Below are 24,210 nucleotides of genomic sequence, written 5' to 3'. Positions count from 1 at the left end.
GTGTGGACCCAGTTCAAGTGATAGAGTCCTCTGATAACGTAAGGGCTAGCTGTTCTGAAGATGTATCCTATGGTGAATTTGAAAGTGAGTCAGTGACAGAATGTGATAATAGTGCTGTTGAAAATCAGCCCGAACTAATTGAACGGAAATTAGCAGTAATATTGTTGAAATTGGAATACATATTTCATGTTCCAGCAAAAGGATTAGATGAGTTCTTAGAGGAGTTAGTTTTTCTGTTGAGTTCAGCTAGTGTACCTCTGACAAAGCGTACAATTACAGAAATTTTTAAGAGCCATAACCTCCATATTAGTCAGGCTGTTATTGAAGAGCTTGCAAATTCTGTATGTGTTTCTAACCCTGTGGCTAAAATATTGGGAAAGTGTGGCCCTCTTGCCACTCCTTATAAAAGAAAACTATACTACATACAAAATTTTAGGGTTGTAGAGCCTGTTGAGTATTTTTTATCGATAGACCAAAGGAAGTCATTTCAGTACATCCCTTTATTACAGTTATTGCAGGAAATATTGAGTCACAATAAATTGCTGGATAGAGTGATTGAAGAACAAATAGCTCAAGAAAATAGAGAGAATCTGAATGGTGATCAGAGGGTTTACAGATCTTTTCGAGATGGTGAGCATTATAAAAGAAATAGCTTTCTAGATGGTGAGAAGTTGAGAATTTCTATTAACCTTTATATTGATGATTTTGAGGTTTGTAATCCTCTTGGGACCTCACGGAAAAAGCACAAGCTTTGTGGTGTATATTGGGTCTTGGGCAATTTACCACCTGGTTCTCAATCAGCCCTTTCATCCATTTATTTGGCAATCCTTTGCAAGAGTGAAGATTTGATGTCATGAAACGCTGTGTGGCAGGCAGAAGTAGGACCCAAGGTGCAGACACTCGGACTCGAGGGATGAACTCAAAACTCAGCTTTATTCGCTGGCAGGGGAAAGCATACAAAACTAAACTGGGAAATATACACTTACACTTGACGGAGAGGCACACGAGGAAACACACAGCTTGAGGGACGACGCGACACTGACACAGAGACACACTGGGCTTAAATACACTGAGGCAGTAATCAAGGGATAAGAGACAGGAGGGAGACACAGCTGGGGGAAATTAGGCTAACGAGACAGGGGAGAGGTGAAACTGAACACACTGACAAGAGACAAAGACTTTCACAATAAAACAGGAAACATGAATACTAAACAAGCACGCAGACTTGACACTGAGAGACAGAAAATAACACATGGAACTCAAAATATAATAAACTCAAAATACTGGGTCCAACGGACCCAGAACCGTGACATTTGAGGACATTTGGGTTTGAAAAAGTCTTTGATCCACTTTTGAGAGATCTGGTAACTTTGGAGCAACATGGTGTGTTCATCAGTACGAGTGTATTAAAGCAACTGTGAGCTGCGTCATAGCTGACAACCTAGGAGCCCATGGGCTGGCAGGTTTTGTGGAAAGTTTTTCTGCTGAATACAGAAAATGCAGATTCTGTACAGCTAAAAAAATCTGAAATAAAGTCAGTGACTGCTGGTGATTTTGAGAGTAGAACACCGGAACTTCATGAATTCCATTTGATGTGTGCACAAGAAACAGCAAGTGCTTGTTGTGGAGTTAAACGAGATTGTATTTTGAGTAAGAATCTGAGCCATTTTCATGTCACTGCAGGCTACCCTCCAGATGTAGCACATGATCTGCTAGAGGGCATAATACCAGTGGAGCTTATGATTGTTTTTCTTTTAATCTCTAAAAGTATTTCACCTTAGAAAAACTTAACAACTTGATCCAAAATTTTGAGTATAAATGGGCAGATAAAACCAACCGGCCTCATGCAATTCCCCAGACTTTCTCATTAAAAAAAAATATTGGTGGAAATGCACATGAAAATTGGTCTCTACTTCGTTTGTTGCCTCTAATTATTGGTCCACTTGTTCCAGAGGATGAACCTGCATGGCATATTGTTTTGGATCTGAAGGACATTGTGGAGCTTGTTGTAGCCCCTGTCCAGTCTGATGAGTCAATTTCATACCTTGAGTGTAAAATCAGTGAACATCGCCAGAGATACCAAGAACTTTTTCCAAACAACAGTCTTCTCCCTAAACATCATTATTTGGAGCACTACCCTGCTCTGATTCGGCATTTTGGGCCTCTTGTCCACAAATGGACAATGAGATTTGAGGCGAAACATAGTTTTTTTAAACAAATTGCTCGCCATACAAACTGTTTTAAGAACATACCTGTTACACTTGCCAAAAAACATCAGCTCGTGATTGCCTCTGACTTGCACTCTTCTGACCATAAGACACCTTTAATGGTAAATGTTGGATCATCAGTACCAGTTGATGTTCTGAAAAGTGATATCGCAGTAGCTATAAAGCAAAGATTACCAGATGAAACTGATGTCCATATTACAAAAAGCGTGTCATACAATGGCATGAACTACAGCACAGGAATGATAGTTGTTCATGGGCAATTATTTGGTTTGCCAGAGTTTGCAGAAATTCTGCAGATTTTTATTTTGCATGGCAGAATATACTTTTTTGTAAAAAAGTTCTCTCTCTATCGAGAGCACTTCAGAGCTTTTGAACTTGACATGTCACATGTGAGAGAGGTGTCTCTGATTGAGCATGGGGAACTACTCGATGACTACCCGTTAGCTGCCTATTCAGTGGGAGGCCTCATCTGGTTACTCTGAAGAGACACACTAACTTGCAGGGTAAACAGGAGTGATGTTTGTAAGTATTTTCCCCCTATATCACCTGGCACAGTAAATAATACATCATACTTTGCAGACCAATTGCTACTTAATTTATTGAGAGTAGATTTCTTTTAAGCATCTTATGCAAGAATTGTCATTAATTAGAAGAATGCAAGACAAATCTGGAAAATGCACTATTCACTTTTCCTTCTCCAGTAAAAAAAAAAAAAATCTAGAGGCCATGGTGACATCATCAAATTATCGTTGACATTAGGATTTGTTACACACACTCGCACAATAGTCAATAAGTACATCTTTATTTATTTTTTAAATATTTTATATTTGTCCAGGTCAACATGATGGTCCAGCCCATAAGACTGAGGATCATTCTCGGATATGATGATGCCAGGAAACTAATTTTACCAGCTGGGATATCAGACTCCATTGAGGAATTGTGTCAGGAAGTAAAGACAAATTTTGGAGTGCAACAGGATTTTCGTCTTCAATATCAAGATCCTGATTTCGGAAATGAGTTCGTAAATCTGACTGCGATCTCTGAAATTAATGATAAAGCAACTTTAAAGGTTGTATACTTGGATAGTGTGCAGTTGTAAAGTTTTACAGAAGATGAGGGAGTGACGTGTCAACCAGTGCGAAGTCCACCACATTCCTTTTCAAGCTCTTCAGCAGACACAGACAATACAAGGCCCGTTTCATCGTCAGGTTCATCACCGTCTACAAGACTGTCAGTGTGGCCAAGTGTCTTCACAGTCCCTCGTTTCAGCTATGAGGCTGAACTGCAACTTGAAAAGGCCAATGCTGAGTTCATTGCTGGTGGAACTCATTTGAGCCCCTCACCAAAACTGAAATCCCACCTTTTAGAAAGGCTGGCTGAAGAAATAATAAAATTTAAAGTCTATCCAACTGACAATGACCTGAATGAAGTTGCAGAAGCCCTTGTCAAACAGCATCCTTGTCTGAGGGAGCAGGGATCCTTCAATGGCTGTTATGGTTGGAAAATTAGCCTCAAGTATAAAATGGCCAATGTCCGGACCAAACTGAGAGGCCTAGGCTGTGCTGAGGTGTTGGTAAATTCACTAAAGAACAAGGCCCAAGACAAAAGTCAGGCAGCATTGAATATGAAAAAGCCTAGAAGAGCAGAAGTCAATTACTGTCCGCAGTATCCAAAAGGAGAAACTACTGACAGCCTGGAAAAAGAGAGAATTGCACTGCTTTCAGAGGTTCAGAAGAGAAACAATGACAATATAGTGACAATGAAAATGCAGAAGACTTTTTCGTATAGAAGGCAAGAAGTTATTCAAGGACAGCCCTTCATTGCAGATTTTAAAAGCAGATGGCCAGCTCTGTTCACCGAGAAAGAGGTGCATGTCCTATATGTCTAGCTTTATGTCGCAAGAGTGTGTTTATGGTTGACCAGTTATTTCTTGCTTCACTAATATTGACATAACATAGTGATAAAACAGCTAATAATTCCTGGTATGTTCTTCCTCTGGTGCATATTGTAAGTGCATTGTTCATGTTTTTCAGATTGACAAGGAATTCCTGCGCATATCGACAGTACCGCTGCTATCTAGATTCTTTTATGAGCTAGACTTGTACACTCCACGCATGATGGAGCTCTTTCGAGGCAAAGGTGGGGTGGCTGGCAGAAAAATGAGACACATCATGGTGGCCATTTCCAAGGTGGGTTAGATCTGTGCTTAAGAACTTTTTATGCCCATAATCTGGCAATTTTATGAGCAAAGATATCTATACATATGGTAGGCAAAAGTCCTAAGAGATTTTCATATTTTATACGAATTATATAAGCATCAGTCTTATATTAATAAGTAATTGATAAAATCGTATGGTTAATTTTTATCAAAATAAAAAAAACAAAAAAACATTAGTGTTTAGTTGCCTCATTTTGTGTCTGATTTGGTTTAGACAGATGTTTGGAGGTGGCTGTAGCTCAGGTCGTAGAGCAGGTCAGCTACTAACCAGAAGGTTGGCGGTTTGGTCCCAAGCTCCTCCAGTCTCCATGCCAAATATCCTTGGGCAAGATACTAACCCCAAGTTGCTCACCGATGCATTCATCAGAGTGTGAATGTGTATGAATGTTAGACAGTAAGCACTAAACCCGGTGGCGCCAGTGTTCGACAGCCTCGCCTCTGTCAGTGCGCCCCAGGGTGGCTGTGGCTACAATGTAGCTTACCACCACCAGTGTGTGAATGGGTGGATGACTGAATGTCTAAAGCGCTTCGGGGTCCTTAGGGACTAAGTAAAGCGCTATATAAATACAGGCTATTTAAACAGTTTAGAAAAAGTGATTGGGTGAATGAATTGTTGTATAAAGGCAGCTTTGAGTGCTCCGAGTAGAAAAACGCTATATAAGAACCAGTCTATTTACCATGTGGCCTTTTGGACTCTTCCAAACCAAGTATTCCTTTTTCAAACTGCTGCCTAAAAGCTAAATATTGTCATTATGGATTCCTTTTTTCTTAGGATGACACAATACATACAAGGCGAGCATGCATCCTGAAGTCCTTGTGTGTCTACCTGAATGAAGACCATGAGAAACTTGTGAAGGAATATACGATCAGTTACATTCACAAGATGTTCTGTGTTATGTAATTTGCTGCAGGAGTTATGGGTAATTTCGATATATGAAATGGTAAAATGTGACACCAGGTGTGAATAAAAGATATTGCAATTGGTCCTTGTTTTGTTTCATGTCAAATTTCTGAGGTGTGAAACCAGAGACATAGAATTTAGTAAATATATCAGCATATTCACGCTGATTGCTGAATTCCTTTTTTTTTCATATCTAGACTCAAACAAATGTATTATTATATTTTACGTCACAGAACACTGAGGCCAACACTGAAGCCATGGAACAAACTGTGATGGGAGTGTATGTCATACATCAGGAGGGTGCGGAGCCTGGAGATGACCCAGAGAACATCGGTGTCCTGATTGAAGGCGTTGAGGTTCTCACTGGTTTGAGGAGCATTGCAATTGCTTGTGCTCTGTTATTTGGACTGATATACTGTCTGAACCTAAGCTACCCACCGGAGCTCAAATGCACTTTTGAAGTCTTGCAAAAGATTATCATGAAGCTGGATGGGCAGAGGTTGTCATCTAAGGCACAGTTCCTAAAAAACAAGCTAATGGGGTGAATGAGCTTGAAACAGACTCAGGCAAGCCAGATATTTTTTTCAAGGTTTCTGCAATGCAAATATGTGTTTACCGTTTTAAAGTTTAAAATTGTAAGTTATAAAATGTTCATATAAACTATGTGGTTTGCTCTGTGGCTATTAGACAAAGATTGTTCGTTCATAACTTAAAGTCTTATACACTTGAAGTGTAAACACTGATTTTTGCCAGATGGGCAATTGTTACAAAGGCAAATGCACACTGGTTTTCGCAAATTGTTTGAGTGGAGCAGTTATACTCAAAATTGAATGTTTTCTCCACACGTTAAATAGCATAAAGTCACTATTAATGGATACAGCCTGATTAAATGGAGTACTAATGTATGCAAGCAACATAGTAATGTTGTAATGTTATAGTAATGTTGAATGTTATGTCTGAGCTTTAAATTGTGTTAAAATTCATATTGTTGTTTGCAATGCATCTTTTACGAAAAGTTGCTTTGGGGATAATATTTTTGTCTGCAAACTATTCAACAGACTTATTTCATTTTTATTATTAGGGTTAGGGTTATTTTATTGTATTTTTTTGTTTCAGTCAGCATGTCTTGATCTGGAAGTTCTGTGGTCTTAGTATGAGATGGTTAAAGGGGAGAAAGCTAGGCTGAACTGGGATCCTGCCAACTGTTTTAAGAATGTTCAAGCAAAATAAAAGAGATGGTTTTGCAAGTTATCATTTATGTATTATGTTTCATTAATTTAATTAAAAGTAATGTTTACATAAGCAATACAAACACTAACTGAAACATGATTGGTGTAAGTACTACAGACATAAATTACATTTGTTCATTCAACAAGATTAACATTGGTGTAACAAACAAATATTTTACTAGTTCATGTAACAAGACTGACTTTTGATGTGCCAAAGTGTTAAAACAATATAACATGAATTTAAATTAATTTAATTAGACTAACTTGGTACAAACATGTTAACTGAATAAAAATCAAATTAACTGAATGTTAATGTTTAAATTATGTTACACTTACAAAGATATTTATTGTTGAAACAACACAATCAATATGGATTAATATAACATGATTTGTTTAGATGGAATATAGGTGGCAAGATAAAATTAAGTTCATCCAATGAATTATTTTTTTGAGTGATCAACCTATCTCTAATAATCGGCTATGTACCAGAGGCCTTCAAGGTGGCTGTAGTTAAACCTTTACTCAAAAAGCCATCTCTAGACCCAGCTGTCTTAGCTAATTACAGTGGCTTGCAAAAGTATTCGGCCCCCTTGAACTTTTCCACATTTTGTCACATTACAGCCACAAACATGAATCAATTTTATTGGAATTCCACGTGAAAGACCGATACAAAGTGGTGTACATGTGAGAAGTGGAACGGAAATCATACATGATTCCAAACAGTTTTTACAAATAAATAACTGAAAAGTGGGGTGTGCGTAATTATTCAGCCCCCTGAGTCAATACTTTGTAGAACCGCCTTTTGCTGCAATTACAGCTGCCAGTCTTTTAGGGTATGTCTCTACCAGCTTTGCACATCTACAGACTGAAATCCTTGCCCATTCTTCTTTGCAAAACAGCTCCACAACTGCCCTGTGACGGCCTCAGAGGTTTTCTAAGAGAATATTTAGAGCAACAACACCATTAAGTCCAAAGAACAACTGCAAAGTGGGGTGTGTGTAATTATTCAGCCCCCTTTGGTCTGAGTGCAGTCAGTTGCCCATAGACATTGCCTGATGAGTGCTAATGACTAAACAGAGTGCACCTGTGTGTACTCTAATGTCAGTGCAAATACAGCTGTGATAGCCTTAGAGGTTGTCTAAGAGAATATTAGGAGCAACAACACCATGAAGTCCAAAGAACACACCAGACAGGTCAGGGACAAAGTTATTGAGAAATTTAAAGCAGGCTTAGGCTACAAAAAGATTTCCCAAGCCTTGAACATCCCACGGAGCACTGTTCAAGCCATCATTCAGAAATGGAAGGAGTATGGCACAACTGTAAACCTACCAAGACAAGGCCGTCCACCTAAACTCACAGGCCGAACAAGGAGAGCGCTGATCAGAAATGCAGCCAAGAGGCCCATGGTGACTCTGGACGAGCTGCAGAGATCTACAGCTCAGGTGGGGGAATCTGTCCATAGGACAACTATTAGTCATGCACTGCACAAAGTTGGCCTTTATGGAGGAGTGGCAAGAAGAAAGCCATTGTTAACAGAAAACCATAAGAAGTCCCGTTTGCAGTTTGCCACAGGCCATGTGGGGGACACAGCAAGCATGTGGAAGAAGGTGCTCTGGTCAGATGAGACCAAAATGGAACTTTTTGGCCAAAATGCAAAATGCTATGTGTGGCGGAAAACTAAGACTGCACATCACTCTGAACACACCATCCCCACTGTCACATATGGTGGTGGCAGCATCATGCTCTGGGGGTGCTTCTCTTCAGCAGGGACAGGGAAGCTGGTCAGAGTTGATGGGAAGATGGATGGAGCCAAATACAGGGCAATCTTGGAAGAAAACCTCTTGGAGTCTGCAAAAGACTTGAGACTGGGGCGGAGGTTCACCTTCCAGCAGGACAACAACCCTAAACATAAAGCCAGGGCAACAATGGAATGGTTTCAAACAAAACATATCCATGTGTTAGAATGGCCCAGTCAAAGTCCAGATCTAAATCCAATCCAGAATCTGTGGCAAGATCTGAAAACTGCTGTTCACAAACGCTATCCATCTAATCTGACTGAGCTGGAGCTGTTTTGCAAAGAAGAATGGGCAAGGATTTCAGTCTGTAGATGTGCAAAGCTGGTAGAGACATACCCTAAAAGACTGGCAGCTGTAATTGCAGCAAAAGGTGGTTCTACAAAGTATTGACTCAGGGGGCTGAATAATTACGCACACCCCACTTTTCAGTTATTTATTTGTAAAAAATGTTTGGAATCATGTATGATTTTCGTTCCACTTCTCACATGTACACCACTTTGTATTGGTCTTTCACCTGGAATTCCAATAAAATTGATTCATGTTTTTGGCAGTAATGTGACAAAATGTGGAAAAGTTCAAGGGGGCCGAACACTTTTGCAAGCCACTGTATAGGCCAATCTCCAACCTTCCTTTCATTTCGAAAATCCTTGAAAGAGTATGTCTGTGAAGGTTCTCAGTAATCCAGGTCATCGTAGTCTAAGCAGCTTGGAAAGAAAAGCGTCTGGACTTCTTTGAGTTGCTTGAAGACGTTTCACCTCTCATCCAAGAAGCTTCTTCAGTTCTAAGGGTCAAATGGTGGAGAGTCCCAGATTTAAACCCAGTGGGAGTTTCCCCCCAAAGAGGGACAAAGGACACCCTGATGATCCTCTACCTAATCACATGAGCCAAGGTGTGAAAGCGGGTGTGGGTCACAATCAGCCAGGGTTTCGGGTGAGCTCATTGTGAAATCTGGCCCCACATTATCATGTGATTTCCTGAGGTCAGATGGCCCAGGATGTGAGTGGGCGTTAAGGCGTCTGGGAAGGATCTCAAAACTGGATTATAGATGGCAGACAGTTGGTGTCGTAAACCCCGCCTCTGTTCAAAGATGGTCGCTCACAGTGGACATGGATGGCTTCTTTCACTCCTCTTTCAAACCATCTGTCCTCTCTGTCCAAAACGTGAACATTGGCATCCTCGAAAGAGTGACCTTTATCCTTAAGATGCAGATGGACTGCTGAGTCTTGTCCTGTGGAGGTGGCTCTTCTATGTTGTGCCATGCGCTTGTGAAGTGGCTGTTTGGTCTCTCCGATGTAGAGGTCCGGGCATTCCTCACTGCACTGTACAGCATACACCACGTTGTTCAGTCTGTGTTTTGGAGTTTTGTCTTTCCGGTGAACCAGTTTTTGTCTGAGTGTGTTGCTGGGTCTGAAGTACACTGGGATGTCGTGCTTGGAGAAAACTCCTGAGTTTCTCTGATACACCGGTTGCGTCTGTCTTTCTTATCCTCCCTCGCTGGTGTCTGATCTTCTTTTCTGTGCATCTTTGCTGACTTTATAAATGCCCAATTAGGATAACCGCATGTTTTAAGTGCTTCCTTTACATGTGTGTGTTCCTTCTTTTTCCCTTCAGGCTTAGAGGGAACATGTTCTGCCCGGTGTTGTAGGGTCCTAATTACTCCAAGTTTGTGTTCCAGAGGGTGATGGGAGTCAAAGAGGAGGTACTGGTCCGTGTGTGTGGGCTTCCGGTAAACTTCAATGTTGAGGTTGCCATTCTCTTCAATGTGCACAGCGCAGTCCAGGAAAGGCAAACAGTTATCCTTTGTGTCTTCCCTGGTGAACTTGATGTTTTTATCCACGGCGTTAATGTGCACAGTGAAGAATTCCACTTCTTGTGTTTTGATTTTGACCCAGGTGTCGTCTACATATCTGTACCAGTGGCTGGGTACTCTCCCTTTAAAAGAGCCAAGAGCCTTTCTTTCCACTTCCTCCATGTAAAGGTTGGCTACAATAGGTGACACGGGGGAGCCCATGACATAGCCAGGTTTTTGTCTGTAGAAACCATCGTTGTATCTGAAATATGTTGTGGTGAGGCAGAGGTCTAACAGTGTGCAGGTCTGATCGGGTGTGAAGTTGGTCCTGTCTTCCAAGGAGCTGTCTTCTTGTAGTCGCTTTCTGACAGTCTCCACTGCCTCCGTGGTGGGTATGCAAGTGAAGAGGGAGACTACATCAAAGGACACCATGGTTTCATCTGGATCCAGGGTCAGTTTCTGGACCGTGTCGGTGAAGTTGGTGGAGTTCTTGATGTGATGTGGGGTGTTCCCCACAAGAGGTGCTAGGACGGTAGCAAGGTGTTTCGAGATGTTGTTAGTGGCTGAGTTTATGCTACTGACAATGGGTCTGAGTGGGACACCTTCTTTGTGGATCTTAGGAAGTCCGTAAATGCAGGGTATGGCCTCTACCCAGGGGATGACCCTGGGTAGAGGCCATTGTCAGTAGCATAAACTCAGCCACTTACAACATCTCGAAACACCTTGCTACCGTCCTAGCACCTCTTGTGGGGAACACGGTTCAATATTCTCAGGAGGTGCCACCAACGGCTATACCTCCTTGGGAAACTCAACTTCTTTGGAGTCAGCACACCCATCATGATGACTTTTTACTATGCCTTCCTGGAAAGCATCATGACCTTCTCCATCACCTGCTGGTTCCACTCCCTCAGCCTTCAGAACAGGAACAGACTGCAGCACACTGCATCAGTGTGTTCTAAAATCATTGGACTACCTGTTAGAAGTCTGGCACAGGCTTTCAGCCAACAGGCCCCCTTAGACAGGCAGCCAAAATCATCAGTGACCCCTCTCACATTCTTCACCCCACATTTCAATGGCTCCCCTCTGGGCGGCGCCTCCGCTGCACTTCCTGCAGGACTGAGAGGAGGAGAGCCACCTTTGTCCCCAAAGCCACTCTGCTTTTTAACTCCAGCCGATAAGACCATTTCCCACACCAGAAATATAAACTACTCTAAACTCTTTTTATACTGCCAACACTTTACTCACTTTTAGTCACTTACAGTTATTTATTCACCTTTCAGTTACTTTAATTTTAAAACTGTGTATATACTGTATATTCTGTGTGTTTATTATCTCACTTGTGTTTATTATCTCACTATTACTGCCCTGTCCTTATCTTCAATGCCTCTTGGGGATAAATAAAGTCTTTCTGATTCTGATTCTAAACTTACTAAGTGTGTTTGACAGTAAAGTGAATGTAAATGTGAGCCACTGTGTGCTCACAGCTAAAGGCTGCAGTCAGCTGTGTTAGAGCGTCTTTCACACAATCATCCTTTAATAAACACTCAGAGCTCCATTTTGATGAAGCTGTCATGTGTGAGCTTGTGTGCTGACATGTTGACAGAGTGACCTCAGAGCTTCTATTGAGCCATAATGGCCCCTTTAAACTGTTGGACACTTCACAGATTTTTGAATAGCACAACAAACTGTAACTTTGAATGGGTACAACATGATTCAAGAGTGTAAACTAAGATTTATGATGTGTATTTTATGATGGTATTGTAGTATTGGGGTATTAGACGTAATTCTTAAATTTACATATTTTTCAGTGGACTCTGGTGGCAGCAGATTTTACTTTTGCAGTGATTGAAGGATACCCCCCCCCGTTGTACCGTAGAGCCGACAGTCTGCTGCAGGACCCTGAATGCATCATAAGTGTACAGGTAAACTCTCAGGTCAGGAACATGAATGTGATCCTGGATCAGTGTGTTTAAACACACAGTGAGGATGCGCTGCTTAAATTTCATGTATTTTCAGGGGTTATTGCTGCTGTCTGTAGATTGCTGTTGTCTCCAGTCTGTTAGGGTTAATAACAAACACATAAATGAACAATTGTTTCACTGTTTACAGAGAGGAAATCTGTTTCTACATATCTCTCTGCAGTACAGGAAGTCATTACATCACATCAGCTCACTTCCTGTGGTCTCAATCAGGAATGTGGTTGCTAAGCAGCCGTTATTCCAAATATGGACATTTTGGCCTGGTTTTGGACCTCTCCCAGTTCCCTTCATTGTTTGCTTCCTCTGTGTGACCCCCACCCAGATTAAAGAATGGATTTAGGAGTCTCCGTGCCTCCGTGTATCCTGTGTTTGCTTCCTCTTTCTCTGTGACTGTTACATAAATGTCAGTTTTCTCCATCACTCTGACTTGTTGACTGTTTCCACATCTGCAGGACTTTCCCTCAAATCAACAAATCCAAAAGTGTGGTTAAAATATGGTGTTCATTACAGCCTCTTTGCTCTTTATTGAACACCATAACCAAGATCGTAGGACATGTGGAAATGAAATTAAAATATTGTTTCATCTGAACTCTGTTCAGTGTTATAAGTAAGCTTTTCCAAAGTCGTGCATTTTACTAGTTCAGTTTTACAACTGTCCAAAATGGCTTTCAGTAACTCACAAAGCTCTATTCAGATTCTTTTCATGACTTTGTTCAGCCTCCTCCAGATTAAATAGACGTAGAGCTCAGGTAATAGACCAGACTGACAGCGTACACTCCACATGGGCTGTGTCCCAATTCAGGGTCTGCACGCTTGAAGTACGCATTTTAAGTGTGATTACGTCACCGCCACGCGACGACAGCTGTCCCAATTCGAAGTGTACTTCAGATGCATACTCCAAATGCGCCGTCCGATTTCCCCAAATATCAAGCGTGGTCCGTGCACGCTTTGTGGTCCCATATATCCCACAATCCATAGCGCGGCGGTGGGTGTGGATAATTTTACCGTAAAATACGGCAGAAGGGAGCGGCGTGAGAGAGTGAACTGTCAAAAGTAAGTACTGAATATGATGTCACTTATTTATGTACGAATGTTTAATAACAAAGAACATTAAAACATTATATTAAAACATATATATATCATAATAATCTGACAATACTATAATATTGGCCATATTATGTGAGATGATTTTAGTCTCATGAACAACGTTAGCTAATTGTTATTTACTAACTAATCTTAAATGACTGTTCAGTACAGAAATGAAGACCAACAATCATGTTTTACAGTCCTGTGGTCTCAGCCTCAGATACTAAACTAATCAAAGTGATGTCATGACAAAAATGAATGACCAACAAAACATTTTTTCGCCTTCATTTCTGTCAAACAAAGCTGTATGAAATATTTCTCGCGGTTAGTATCATGGTTGCTAGGCAACATGAGCAGCACGACGAAGGCTAGACCATCCCATTTCACAAGCCTCTCACTTCTGCACTTCTCGTACTTATAGTACGCACCGTACGTAGTACGCGTAGTGCGCGTACTTCAAGCGTGCAGACCCTGAATTGGGACACAGCCATGGATCAACCAGTCAGAGTTTTTTGTCCTCCTGCAGCCACCATAGCTAGGACTATGCACTTTGGAGGGGCAAGACAACAGAACTCAGCTGACTGCAGTCTGTAGTCTACTGACATCTAGTGGTGACTGTTCCTGTTAGGTTTTGTATTGTTGATTGTCATTTATGCTTAGAAATATCTACCCATATATGCTTAGAGGTTTATAATTAGTTGTAGATTGGTAGAGGTTTGATCCTTAATAGTCTGCAAACTTTGTGTGCATTCCAGAGCACTCTGGGAGCATGGGAGAGGTCGTACCTTGTCTTATTGTTTTATGGTAAGATAAACGTATCTATATCTGTTTTAGGCTAAGTGCCTTTTGTTTAGATGAACTGCTGGACTTCCAGGCCAGCAGGTTTAGGGAAGTCATTTATGGGGTCACACTCTGACCCCACACACACACACACACACACACACACACGCGCGCACACACACACACACACACACACACACACACACACAAGGTATTCTTTGTTCTCATGTATACCTATGTAAGATGTCATATGTTAATGAACCTATGCATATTCATGTAACCACAATAAAAGAGCAGTGTTACGGGGGAGTGGACGAGAGCAGGAACGGCGTTTGTCCGGCTCTCTCCCATGCACGGAAACAAAGAATGTTGCCTACTTGTGTCTTGCTTTGCTGTGTAATTACATTGTCTTCAACGTTCCAGCGAATAGGGTTAAGCTACAAACCCATCAGTTCCAAAAACAAACAAGTGGAATTACATTTAAAATGTATGACAGGAATCTGTACATTATTATTAAAAGGCACTAAATCCATGTACATGACACAGCATCCACCCTCCTCACAGATGATGCTTCAGCTCATGAGCTGCTTCTCTCTTTCTCCGTCCTGCTAACCAGTGATCGTGAACTCTCTCTTGATTGTGTACTTTAACAGTAATACACATGTAACCTTCTTAACAGCTCAACAAATATCAACAAACTGTTTCTGTGCAGTTAGTCACACCGTGTGTCTGCTAGCTAAAGGTACATTTGCAGTATTTCCCAGGGAGAGAAAATAATATGAGCTAACATCACTCAGAGATGGAGAATGATGCACGAAACACAGAAGAGGAAGAAGAGGGATTAGTTTGAAAGGTTAGGACTGCTCGCTGGAATTTGTTCAACTGCAAATTTAAAGCTGACTTTAATTTGTTTTAATTGATAGATGTCGATTGGATCGACAGATTGATGATGTGTTGTTGTCGAACTTCTTGCCAAATAAAGTGAAGCACACTGCACTGCACTCTGGGTGCAGATGTGTTTAGATTGACACAAGCTGAGACTGTTTCTGGACAAATGATGTCAGAGCTGGGTTACATCAGGGGGAACAGACGTCTCATTTCATTTGAATGCCTTTAATGTTCTAAGTGTGTGAGGAAAGTCACCCACCTACAATCATCAGCAAATAGAGACATTTTTATTCCCTTTGTTTTTCCTTTGTACATTATAGATGTTGAAGCTTTGTGAATTCATTAGAAGTTTTTATCCTTGTATTAAAATGATTTTATTATAATATTTATATAGCAGGTGGGGGAACTTTGTGCTGCTTCATTGCTCAGCTGCTCATCTTCTGTCCCAGTGTTCATGTCACAGAGGACGACTTTCACTCACATAACCTGCAACAGTTTTCATTTATTATCTGCTCTTTCAAACATTAATTAATAAAATGTCTGAAAACAATATTCATCACTTTGCTTTTATCTGCCTGCTATTATAACCATGTAGCATGTACTGTATGTTTATTACAGCTGGCTAATAAAAAGTCTTAAAGATAAAGCACCTGTCTGCTGAATGTGCATCTAAAAACAATGTTTCTCAGGAAAAAGTGCATCTATGTGGGAGAAAACAAAGAGTTGAGCCCTTGGTTTTAAAAGAGCAGCAGCAGATATAGTGTTCAACTCATTTAGGCCAGACAAAGCAACAGGCTCTGCAGTTTGGAGAAGAAAGACACAATTAAGCAACAGCTCATCCAAACAAGCTCAAACTGAACACAGCACACAGGACGAGTCCCAAACAAAACACCAAGTCTAAAGTGGATCAGATGAACTGCTGCTCAGAAAGTATACAGACTTTCTTTGATTCACTAGTGAGATAAAATGTATTTCTTGGACAACATGACTTTTATATATTTGTTTTCCAGGAGCAAAGGTCTGTTTATACTGGTGAGCGATGCAGGCAGGAGGACTCTTTACACTGTGACTGACTAATCAATCTCTTCATCATGACTTCTTGGTGTCATGGTTTTAAACCTCATGCAGTGGAGAAAAGAAGCTGAAAGAAGCTTCCTGCAAGTATCTGATGTGTCTTTAAAGAACTAAATCCTCCTCATCCTCACAGATACTCCCTCCTTAACCAGTTTCTTAAACCAGCTAACAGGTGGAACGACACCACTGCATCCCAAAGGTTATAAAGTTAACCACACAGCAGAGACTCTTGGTACGTTAGCTGTGTGGAATCGAGTTTTTCTTGCTTTAATACACAAACCGGAGTAACTGCCATGAGAAAGGTGAACTGATGCTTTTATGCTAAAGTTAAGAACCTTTTGTTCACACTGGCAAGTGTTCAAGTTGACCATTTATGCCAGTTTATTAATAAAATACTTTTAAAAACAGCAGCAGGGCTGACAAAAGTGCAGCACAAGCACTCACTAGTGCTTTACTATTATATTCAATCTGCTGATTGAGATCAGGTGACATTAAAAAAATCGCTAATGAATGAAATTTGAAAAAAAAATCATTGTGATCAAAGCTCTCTTGTTTACTCTGAGGCACTAAAGCCTGCACATGTAATAAGCTTCTTGGCTTTAAGTGAGGATTTCCATTAGTTTGCAAGCAAATGAAGAAACAAATGTTCCTACAGACTTTAAACCTATAAAAGAGAAACTACAGTGAAACAAGTTGAGGTTACCACGTGTGTCGTGTGTGTTTTTCTTACATGTTACTCTGCATGCCAGCAGGTGCCGACAGGTTAATCTGGCCCTGCTTAGTTTGTCCTTTTGGAGCAAAAAGCCTGTTTTTTCTTGTGTTTCTTTAACTAAATTTGATCATCACGTTGCTGATATCGTATGATCTACATCCCAGCTGCTAAGTTTGTGTTATTTAAGTTGTTTCTTTGAATGTTTCTCTTGCGAACTGTCTGACGTTCACCTCTCACACAGTGAACATAATTCTGCCCTTGTAGGATTAAACTTTGTGGTTGCAAAACCGTCCATTTGTTTACCAGATGTAGCGACTTCCACAGTTGCTAGAGGCCAGGGATGGAGTCTGCCTCTTTGCCTGACGCGCTGTCAACTTTACGCAATAATGCGAGAGGTGGAATTGTTTGCTTATTTATTAAAGTGCTTTGAGAGTTTACAGAGGAAGAACTCAATGCATCATGGGAATCCCCGGCAGCCTACGTCTATTGCAGCATAACTAAGGGAGGATTCAGGTACAGATAATAATGAATTACAGTAGTCCAGCCTGGAAGTATTGAATGCATGAACTAGTTTTTCAGCATCACTCTGAGACAGGATATTTCTAACTTTAGAGATGTTGCGCAAATGGAAGAAAACAGTCTTACATATTTGTTTAATATGTGCATTGAAGGACATGTCCTGGTCAAAAATGACTCCAAGGTTCCTCACAGCATTACTGGAGGCCAAGGTAATGCCATCCAGAGTAAGAATCTGCTTAGATACCATATTTCTAAGATTTTCAGGGCCGAGTACAATAACCTCAGTTTGATCTGAATTAAGAAGCAGAAAGTTAGCGGCCATCCAGGTCTTTATAGCAGGACAAGCACAGAGATGAGTCCACTGTCAGAGGCCATAAGAAGATCATTTGTAACCTTCACTAAAGCTGTTTCTGTGCTGTGATGAGCTCTGAAACCTGACTGAAACTCTTCAAATAAGCCATTCCTCTGCAGATGATCTGTTAGCTGTTTGACAACTACTCTTTCAAGGACTTTTGATATGAAAGGAAGGTTGGAGATTGGCCTATAATTAGCTAAGACTGCTGGGTCTAGAGATGGCTTTTTGAGTAAAGGTTTAACTACAGCCAGCTTGAAGGCCTGTGGTACATAGCCGATTATTAGAGATAGGTTGATCATATTTAAGATTGAAGAATTAATTAATGGCAGGACTTCTTTGAGCAGTTTTGTAGGAATGGGGTCTAAAAGACACGTTGATGGTTTGGAGGAAGTAATTATTGAAGTTAACTCAGAAAGATCAATTGGAGAAAAAGAGTCTAACTTAACATCAATGGTACTAAAAGTAGCTGTAGACGATATTACATCTGTGGGATGATTATTGGTAATTTTTTCTCTAATGATAAAAATTTTATTTGTGAAGAAACTCAAAAGAGCTCTAACTTTTTGTCAGCCTGGCTACAGTGCTGAAGAGAGACCTGGGGTTGTTCTTATTTTCTTCAATCAGTGATGAATAGTAAGATGTTCTGGCTTTGCGGAGGGCTTTCTTATAAAGCAGCAAACTATTTCTCCAGGCTAAATGATGATCCTCTAAATTTGTGACACGCCATTTCCTCTCCAGCTTACGAGTTATCTGCTTTAGGCTACGTGTTTGAGAATTATACCACGGAGTCAGGTACTTCGGATTTGAGGCCTTAGTTTTCACAGGAGCTACAGTATCCAGAGTCTTCTATGCCATATGTTAAAACAAGATCTAGAGTGTGATTAAAGTGGTGGGTGGGTTCTTTTACATTTTGAGAGAAGCCAATTGAGTCTAATAACAGATTAAATGCCATGTTGAGGCTGTCATTTTTAGCATCTACATGGATGTTAAAATCACCCACAATAATTATTTTATCTGAGCTGAGCACTAAATCAGATAAAAAGTCTGAGAAATCAGACAGAAACTCTGTGTAAGGCCCAGGTGGACGATAGATGATAACAAGTAAGACTGGTTTCTGAGTTTTACAGCTGGGGTGGACAAGGCTAAGCATCAGGCTTTCAAATGAATTAAAAGTCTGTCTGGGTCTTTCGTTGATTAATAGGCTGGTGTGAAAAATTGCTGCCACACCGCCCCCTCGGCCTGTGCTTCGAGGTTTCTGGTAGTTAGAATGACTCGGGGGTGTTGATTCATTTAAACTAACATACTCATCCTGCTGCAACCAGGTTTCTGTAAGGCAGAGTAAATCGATTTGTTGGTCAATTATTAAGTCATGTACTAACAGAGACTTGGAGGAGAGAGACCTAATATTTAATAATCCACATTTCACTGTTTTACTCTTTGGTTCAGATGTGGATACTGTATTGTTCTTTCTTTGTGATTTTTATGTTTAAGTTGTTTATTGCTGGTTTTAGTTTGTTTTTTGTCTGTTTGGGAGCTGACACAGTCTCTATGGAGATGGGTTTTGGGGGTAGCAGGAGGAGAGAAGCTGCAGAGAGGCGTGTAAGACTGCAACTCTGCTTCCTGGTCCCAACTCTGGATAGTCATATTTTGGGGGTTTAATAAATTGGTCCATATTTCTAGAAATGAGAGCTGCTCCATCCAAAGTGGGATGGATGCCGTCTCTCCTAACAAGACCAGGTTTCCTCCAGAAGGTTTGCCAATTATCTATGAAGCCCACATCGCTTTCTGGGACACCACTCAGACAGCCAGCAATTTAAGGAGAACATGCGGCTAAACATGTCACTCCTGGTCTGATTGGGAGGGGACCAGAGAAAACTACAGAGTCCGACATTGTTTTGGCAAAGTTACACACCGATTCAATATTGATTTTAGTGACCTCCGATTGGCGTAACTGGGTGTCATTACTGCCGACGTGAATTATGATCTTACTGTATTTACGCTTACCCTTAGCCAGCAGTTTTAAATTTCCTTCAATGTCGCCTGCTCTGGCCCCTGGAAGACAATTGACTATGGTTGCCGGTGTCTCTAGCTTCACATGTCTGAGAACAGAATCACCAATTACCAGAGTTTGACCCCGCGGGTGTGTCGCCGAGTGGGGAAAAACAGTTAGACACATGAACAGGTTGGTGGTGTACCTGGGGCTTCTGTTTAGGACTATGCTTCCTCCTCACCGTCACCCAGCCGCCTCTTTCCCCAGCTGCTTGGGGTCTGCCGGGGAACAGCTAGCGGGGCCTCACGCTATCTTCGGCTGCACCAGCTGCAGGGGCCTGGCTAGCTACGGGTGAATGAAGGGTGCGGCCGAGTCTCCAATTCAGTAATCCTGGCCTCCAGAGCTGCTAATATGCTATATTTGTTACAGGTATCATTACTGCTAAAGGAGGCCGAGGAGTAGCTAAACATCTGACACAATGAGCAGGAAAGTGCAGGAGGGACAGGTGAAGTAGCCATGGTGCTAATGAGTCGGCTACGAGCTAAGCTTAGCTAGTGAAACAGTAAAGAGACAGTGAGTGAATACTTTGGCTATAAATTAGGTAGTGAGTACACAGAAAGGGTGATTCAGATGAAGCACGTTAAGATTATACTATGAAAAAGGGATGTATCAAAAGATTTAAATTAAACTGCTAAGCAGAAAAGCTACTCAGAGACACCACTGTGTTTGAGCAGGAACAGGAAGTGATACTCTACCACAAAGCGAGCGAACACCAAGTGACAGCGCCACCAAGAGTCAGGAGTGACCAAAGCTAGCAAAGGCATTTTTCTTTCACTAGCGAGGCGCAGGAGAACAATGGAGAAAGACCAAGGAGGATGAGGAGCAATGGAGAATCTGGCTAAGTGCTCGCCTTCCGAGGAGAAGGAGAATGGAGCAGAAGGAGGTAGGAGGACTAGGAGGCAGGGAGTGTCTGAGGTCCTCACTTAGGCCAGTTTACCCGAACACTGCCCTCTGTAAAGCCGAGCCGTTGCAGGCACGGGGTAGAAGGACGGAGGAGAAGGAGGAAGGAGATGATGATGATCAAAAATGTGAATTCAATTCAATTCAATTTTATTTATATAGCGCCAAATCACAGCAAAAGTCGCCTCGAAGCGCTTCATAGGTACATAGAAAAACCCAACAATCATATGACCCCTATGAGCAAGCACTTTGGCGACAGTGGGAAGGAAAACTCCCTTTAACAGGAAGAAACCTCCAGCAGAACCAGGCTCGGGAGGGCGGGGCCATCTGCTGCGACCGGTTGGGGTGAGAGAAGGAAAACAGGATGAAAGACATGCTGTGGAAGAGAGACAGAGATTAATAACAGATATGATTCGATGCAGAGAGGTCTATTAACATAGTGAGTAAAAAAGGTGACTGGAAAGGAAAAACTCAATGCATCATGGGAATCCCCGGCAGCCTACGTCTATTGCAGCATAACTAAGGGAGGATTCAGGGTCACCTGGTCCAACCCTAACTATATGCTTTAACAAAAAGGAAAGTTTGAAGCCTAATCTTGAAAGTACAGATAGTGTCTGTCTCCTGAATCCAAACTGGAAGCTGGTTCCACAGAAGAGGGGCCTGAAAACTGAAGGCTCTGCCTCCCATTCTACTTTTAAATACTCTAGGAACAACAAGTAGGTTTGCAGTGCAAGAGCGAAGTGCTCTAATAGGGTGATATAGTACTATAAGGTTATTAAGATAAGATGGGGACTGATTATTTAAGACCTTGTATGTGAGGAGCAGGATTTTGAATTCAATTCTGGATTTAACAGGAAGCCAATGAAGGGAAGCCAAAACAGGAGAAATATGTTCTCTTTCTAGTCCCTGTCAGGACTCTTGCTGCAGCATTTTGGATCAGCTGAAGGCTTTTCAGCAAGTTTTTAGGACATCCTGATAATAATGAATTACAGTAGTCCAGCCTGGAAGTAATAAATGCATGAACTAGTTTTTCAGTGTCACTCTGAAACAGGATATTTCTAACTTTTCTGGTTTCTGTGAAGTTGAGAGTTGTTTGGCGCATCGCTTGGGGGTCCCTCCAGACCCCAGTGTTTGCCATCTTAACTTACGAATGTGGATTGGGGTGGTGAAATACCCCATTGCGGCTACTAAGGGGTTGGCAAATGCCCCCAACGTAATTAGACGGGGGTAACGAAATACCCCGATGTGAATAATGTGGGGTAGCGAAATGCGACATTGGTAAAGATAGCAATATACGAGTTACTAAGCATGTCAGGGTTGCGGACAAATTGCCAGCCAGAAAGACAGACAGAGCGCACACCACCGACAAGGAAATGTCCCACACAGGCCAAGGGCGCTGAGGAGGGATTGAGGCGTAGCAGCATCAACGGCATCAACATCTGTGGCAGCGCCACAAACCTCATGGGGAAACCGCGGCTCCTTCAGCGGAAGAAGGAGTGCAGAGCTGCTGCTGCTCCTCCTGCTACTCTATCACCACCCGCTACATTTCATTATCAAGGCCTAGCCAGCAAAGATGCAGAGGACAACATGGTCGCCAGTGGTCACGTAACAGACAGGTCCGAACGCGAAACCTTCTCCAGAAAGACAGAAGAAGAACAAAAAGAACAAGAAGAAGTAGGAGCCCATCTAACTGATGAGGTTGAACATGATGAGGCAATTATTGTTGTTGGGCCGAGGTGCAAGCATCCGGCTTTGAAATCTCATTGCAACATTACCAGGGTGACGACTGGGAAGATGACTCGAAAAAGAGTCGCAAGATGACAACGAGCACTCTGAGGGGGAGATTCGCGACAAGGATGCTGAAGGGGGCGCTGAGGGGTGCACTGAGAATGACGGTGATGATGGTCATGATGATAATTACGGTGAAGAAGCCGACGTAGATTACAACAAAGCTGTAGGGGATTGTCACGAAGGTGACGGTGATGACGGCGATGTCGACACCACGAAGATGGTAGGCCATTATGAGGAGGCCTCGTCTCGCGCTGCTGCCACGGCCTCTTCAGTGGGGCCTCGCCCTCGGATCGATGCCCTCTTTTCTTCGCCTTCTTCTTCATAGTCTTCGCCTTCTTTGTAGTCTTCGCTTTCTTCGAGTTTCCTCTCCTCCTCCTCGTCGCTCATGCACCCGATGCCTTCTTTCTTTTACATTAGTACTTCCTTTTGTGCATAATTTTATATTAATAATAAATTAATTAAAGCAACAAAACAACCTGAAGAGCCGAAAGATCCGGGTCTCTTTAGTAGGCCGAAAGTGCCAGTTCTCTAAAAAAGAGTCCGAATTCCAATCATTACATTCCACAGCGCAGTATCTCTGTAGCTTCAGTCCAGCTGATTATTACATGATTACATCAGAAAAGAAATCTGCCACCACAAGCCAAAACTTCAAACGTGAACGCAATTTTTTCTCACTTTTAACCTAAGCCTTTCATTGAACTACCAAATAAATACATATATAGACACTTAGCCCTGTACAGTCATACCAGCACTGTTGTGGATAGGCGTAGCTTTGGGCCACGTGGTGTCGGTAATAGTAGTAGTGATTGCTATATAACCTGTTCGCAGCCCGAGGGAATTTTTGTGAATTAGTGGGTGATGCTGACCGACTTTTGCTGACCGCTCAAGCCTGGAATGTTTTGATCTCTGTTTTTTCAATGGATTTTAAAGATTTAAACTGGAACTTTGAGTAACCTTTTAAACAGCGGGCCATTTATTCCGGCTGTTTGTTTAACATTATTCCCTATTCAGCTGCTTGGTGACTCGAAGGTTTGACAGTTGCAACATTTTCCTGCTACTAGGGAAAAAAAGCAGAAAACAAATTTAGGAAGGCTTTAGGAAGTAATAAAACAAAACATCACAAAGATGAGGGGGGGCTGTAACCAGGAACACTTGTGGTCTATATGTCAAATTTGTTAGTTCCCCTGAATACAGTTTCACACTTCCTGTGTCCTCATCTTTGTATCTTTGTGCTATCTTCAGTTCCTCTTCTGCACAGTTTTGAGATTCACTCAGTTATTCTTCTGTGTACAGTAGTAATGGAAATTCTTTTTAGAGAACCAGCTCTTTTGGCTCCTAACCTGCTCTTCAGGTTGTTTGTTTCTTTAATTAATTTATTATCAACAACAACATAAAATTATGCACAAAATGAATTACTGTATGCAATGGAAAGGAAAATTTGTTTTTATTTCTGTATGTTTATTATATAAATATGCTCTTATTTATTTACTCCAAATAAAATTTAAAAATGATAAAATACAAAACCAACTATTTACAGTTCTACTTTTAACTATTTAAATTTTTAGCTTTTTTCCTTCTAAACTAATTTAAAGTGAAACAACACAAAACCCTGCAAACCACTTACCAAAAATTATAAATTAATATGCAAAACAAAAAGAAAATGCACGTTCTCTGTCATATAGGCCTGGCATAAATTTTTGGGAGTGTTGTCCTACTTGGAATTGCATACATAGGATTCAATGCATAAATAAACTTTCTGATTCCTTTAACATCCTCAACTGAAAATAGTTGGAAATTATGTGCAATCATTTTTGTCAGCTCTTTATTAATTGAGTTCTGTCTTGCTGGGGTCACAGACTAATGCAAAATCTGTCTCATATAGCTCTGGGTTGGTTTAGGTGGTTGTGGTGATATA

At 41.4% G+C, this 24,210-nt stretch overlaps 1 protein-coding gene across 1 annotated transcript; it reads left to right on the top strand.

Annotated features, from left to right (window-relative positions):
* Positions 1 to 3,384: 3,384 nt before the first annotated feature.
* Positions 3,385 to 7,024, top strand: LOC120438080. Its single transcript, XM_039608534.1, has 4 exons — positions 3,385 to 4,095; positions 4,262 to 4,417; positions 5,219 to 5,311; positions 5,581 to 7,024. Exons 1-4 carry the CDS (start codon positions 3,751 to 3,753, stop codon positions 5,890 to 5,892), a joined length of 906 nt encoding a protein of 301 aa, XP_039464468.1. The 5' UTR covers positions 3,385 to 3,750; the 3' UTR covers positions 5,893 to 7,024.
* The last annotated feature ends 17,186 nt before the right edge of the window (positions 7,025 to 24,210 follow it).

This window comes from Oreochromis aureus, linkage group 3, assembly GCF_013358895.1.
Source record: "Oreochromis aureus strain Israel breed Guangdong linkage group 3, ZZ_aureus, whole genome shotgun sequence".
NCBI classification, from domain to species: Eukaryota; Metazoa; Chordata; class Actinopteri; order Cichliformes; family Cichlidae; genus Oreochromis; species Oreochromis aureus.
This window is presented reverse-complemented; position numbering and strand designations above follow the sequence as displayed.

Excerpts from the sequence above, each read along its gene's own strand:
- LOC120438080 (XM_039608534.1), top strand. The coding sequence starts at position 3,751 with ATGGCCAATGTCCGGACCAAACTGAGAGGCCTAGGCTGTGCTGAGGTG. Across the intron at positions 4,096-4,261 it reads CTCTGTTCACCGAGAAAGAG|ATTGACAAGGAATTCCTGCG; the intron begins GTGCATGTCCTA and ends CATGTTTTTCAG. Across the intron at positions 5,312-5,580 it reads AACTTGTGAAGGAATATACG|AACACTGAGGCCAACACTGA; the intron begins ATCAGTTACATT and ends TTTACGTCACAG.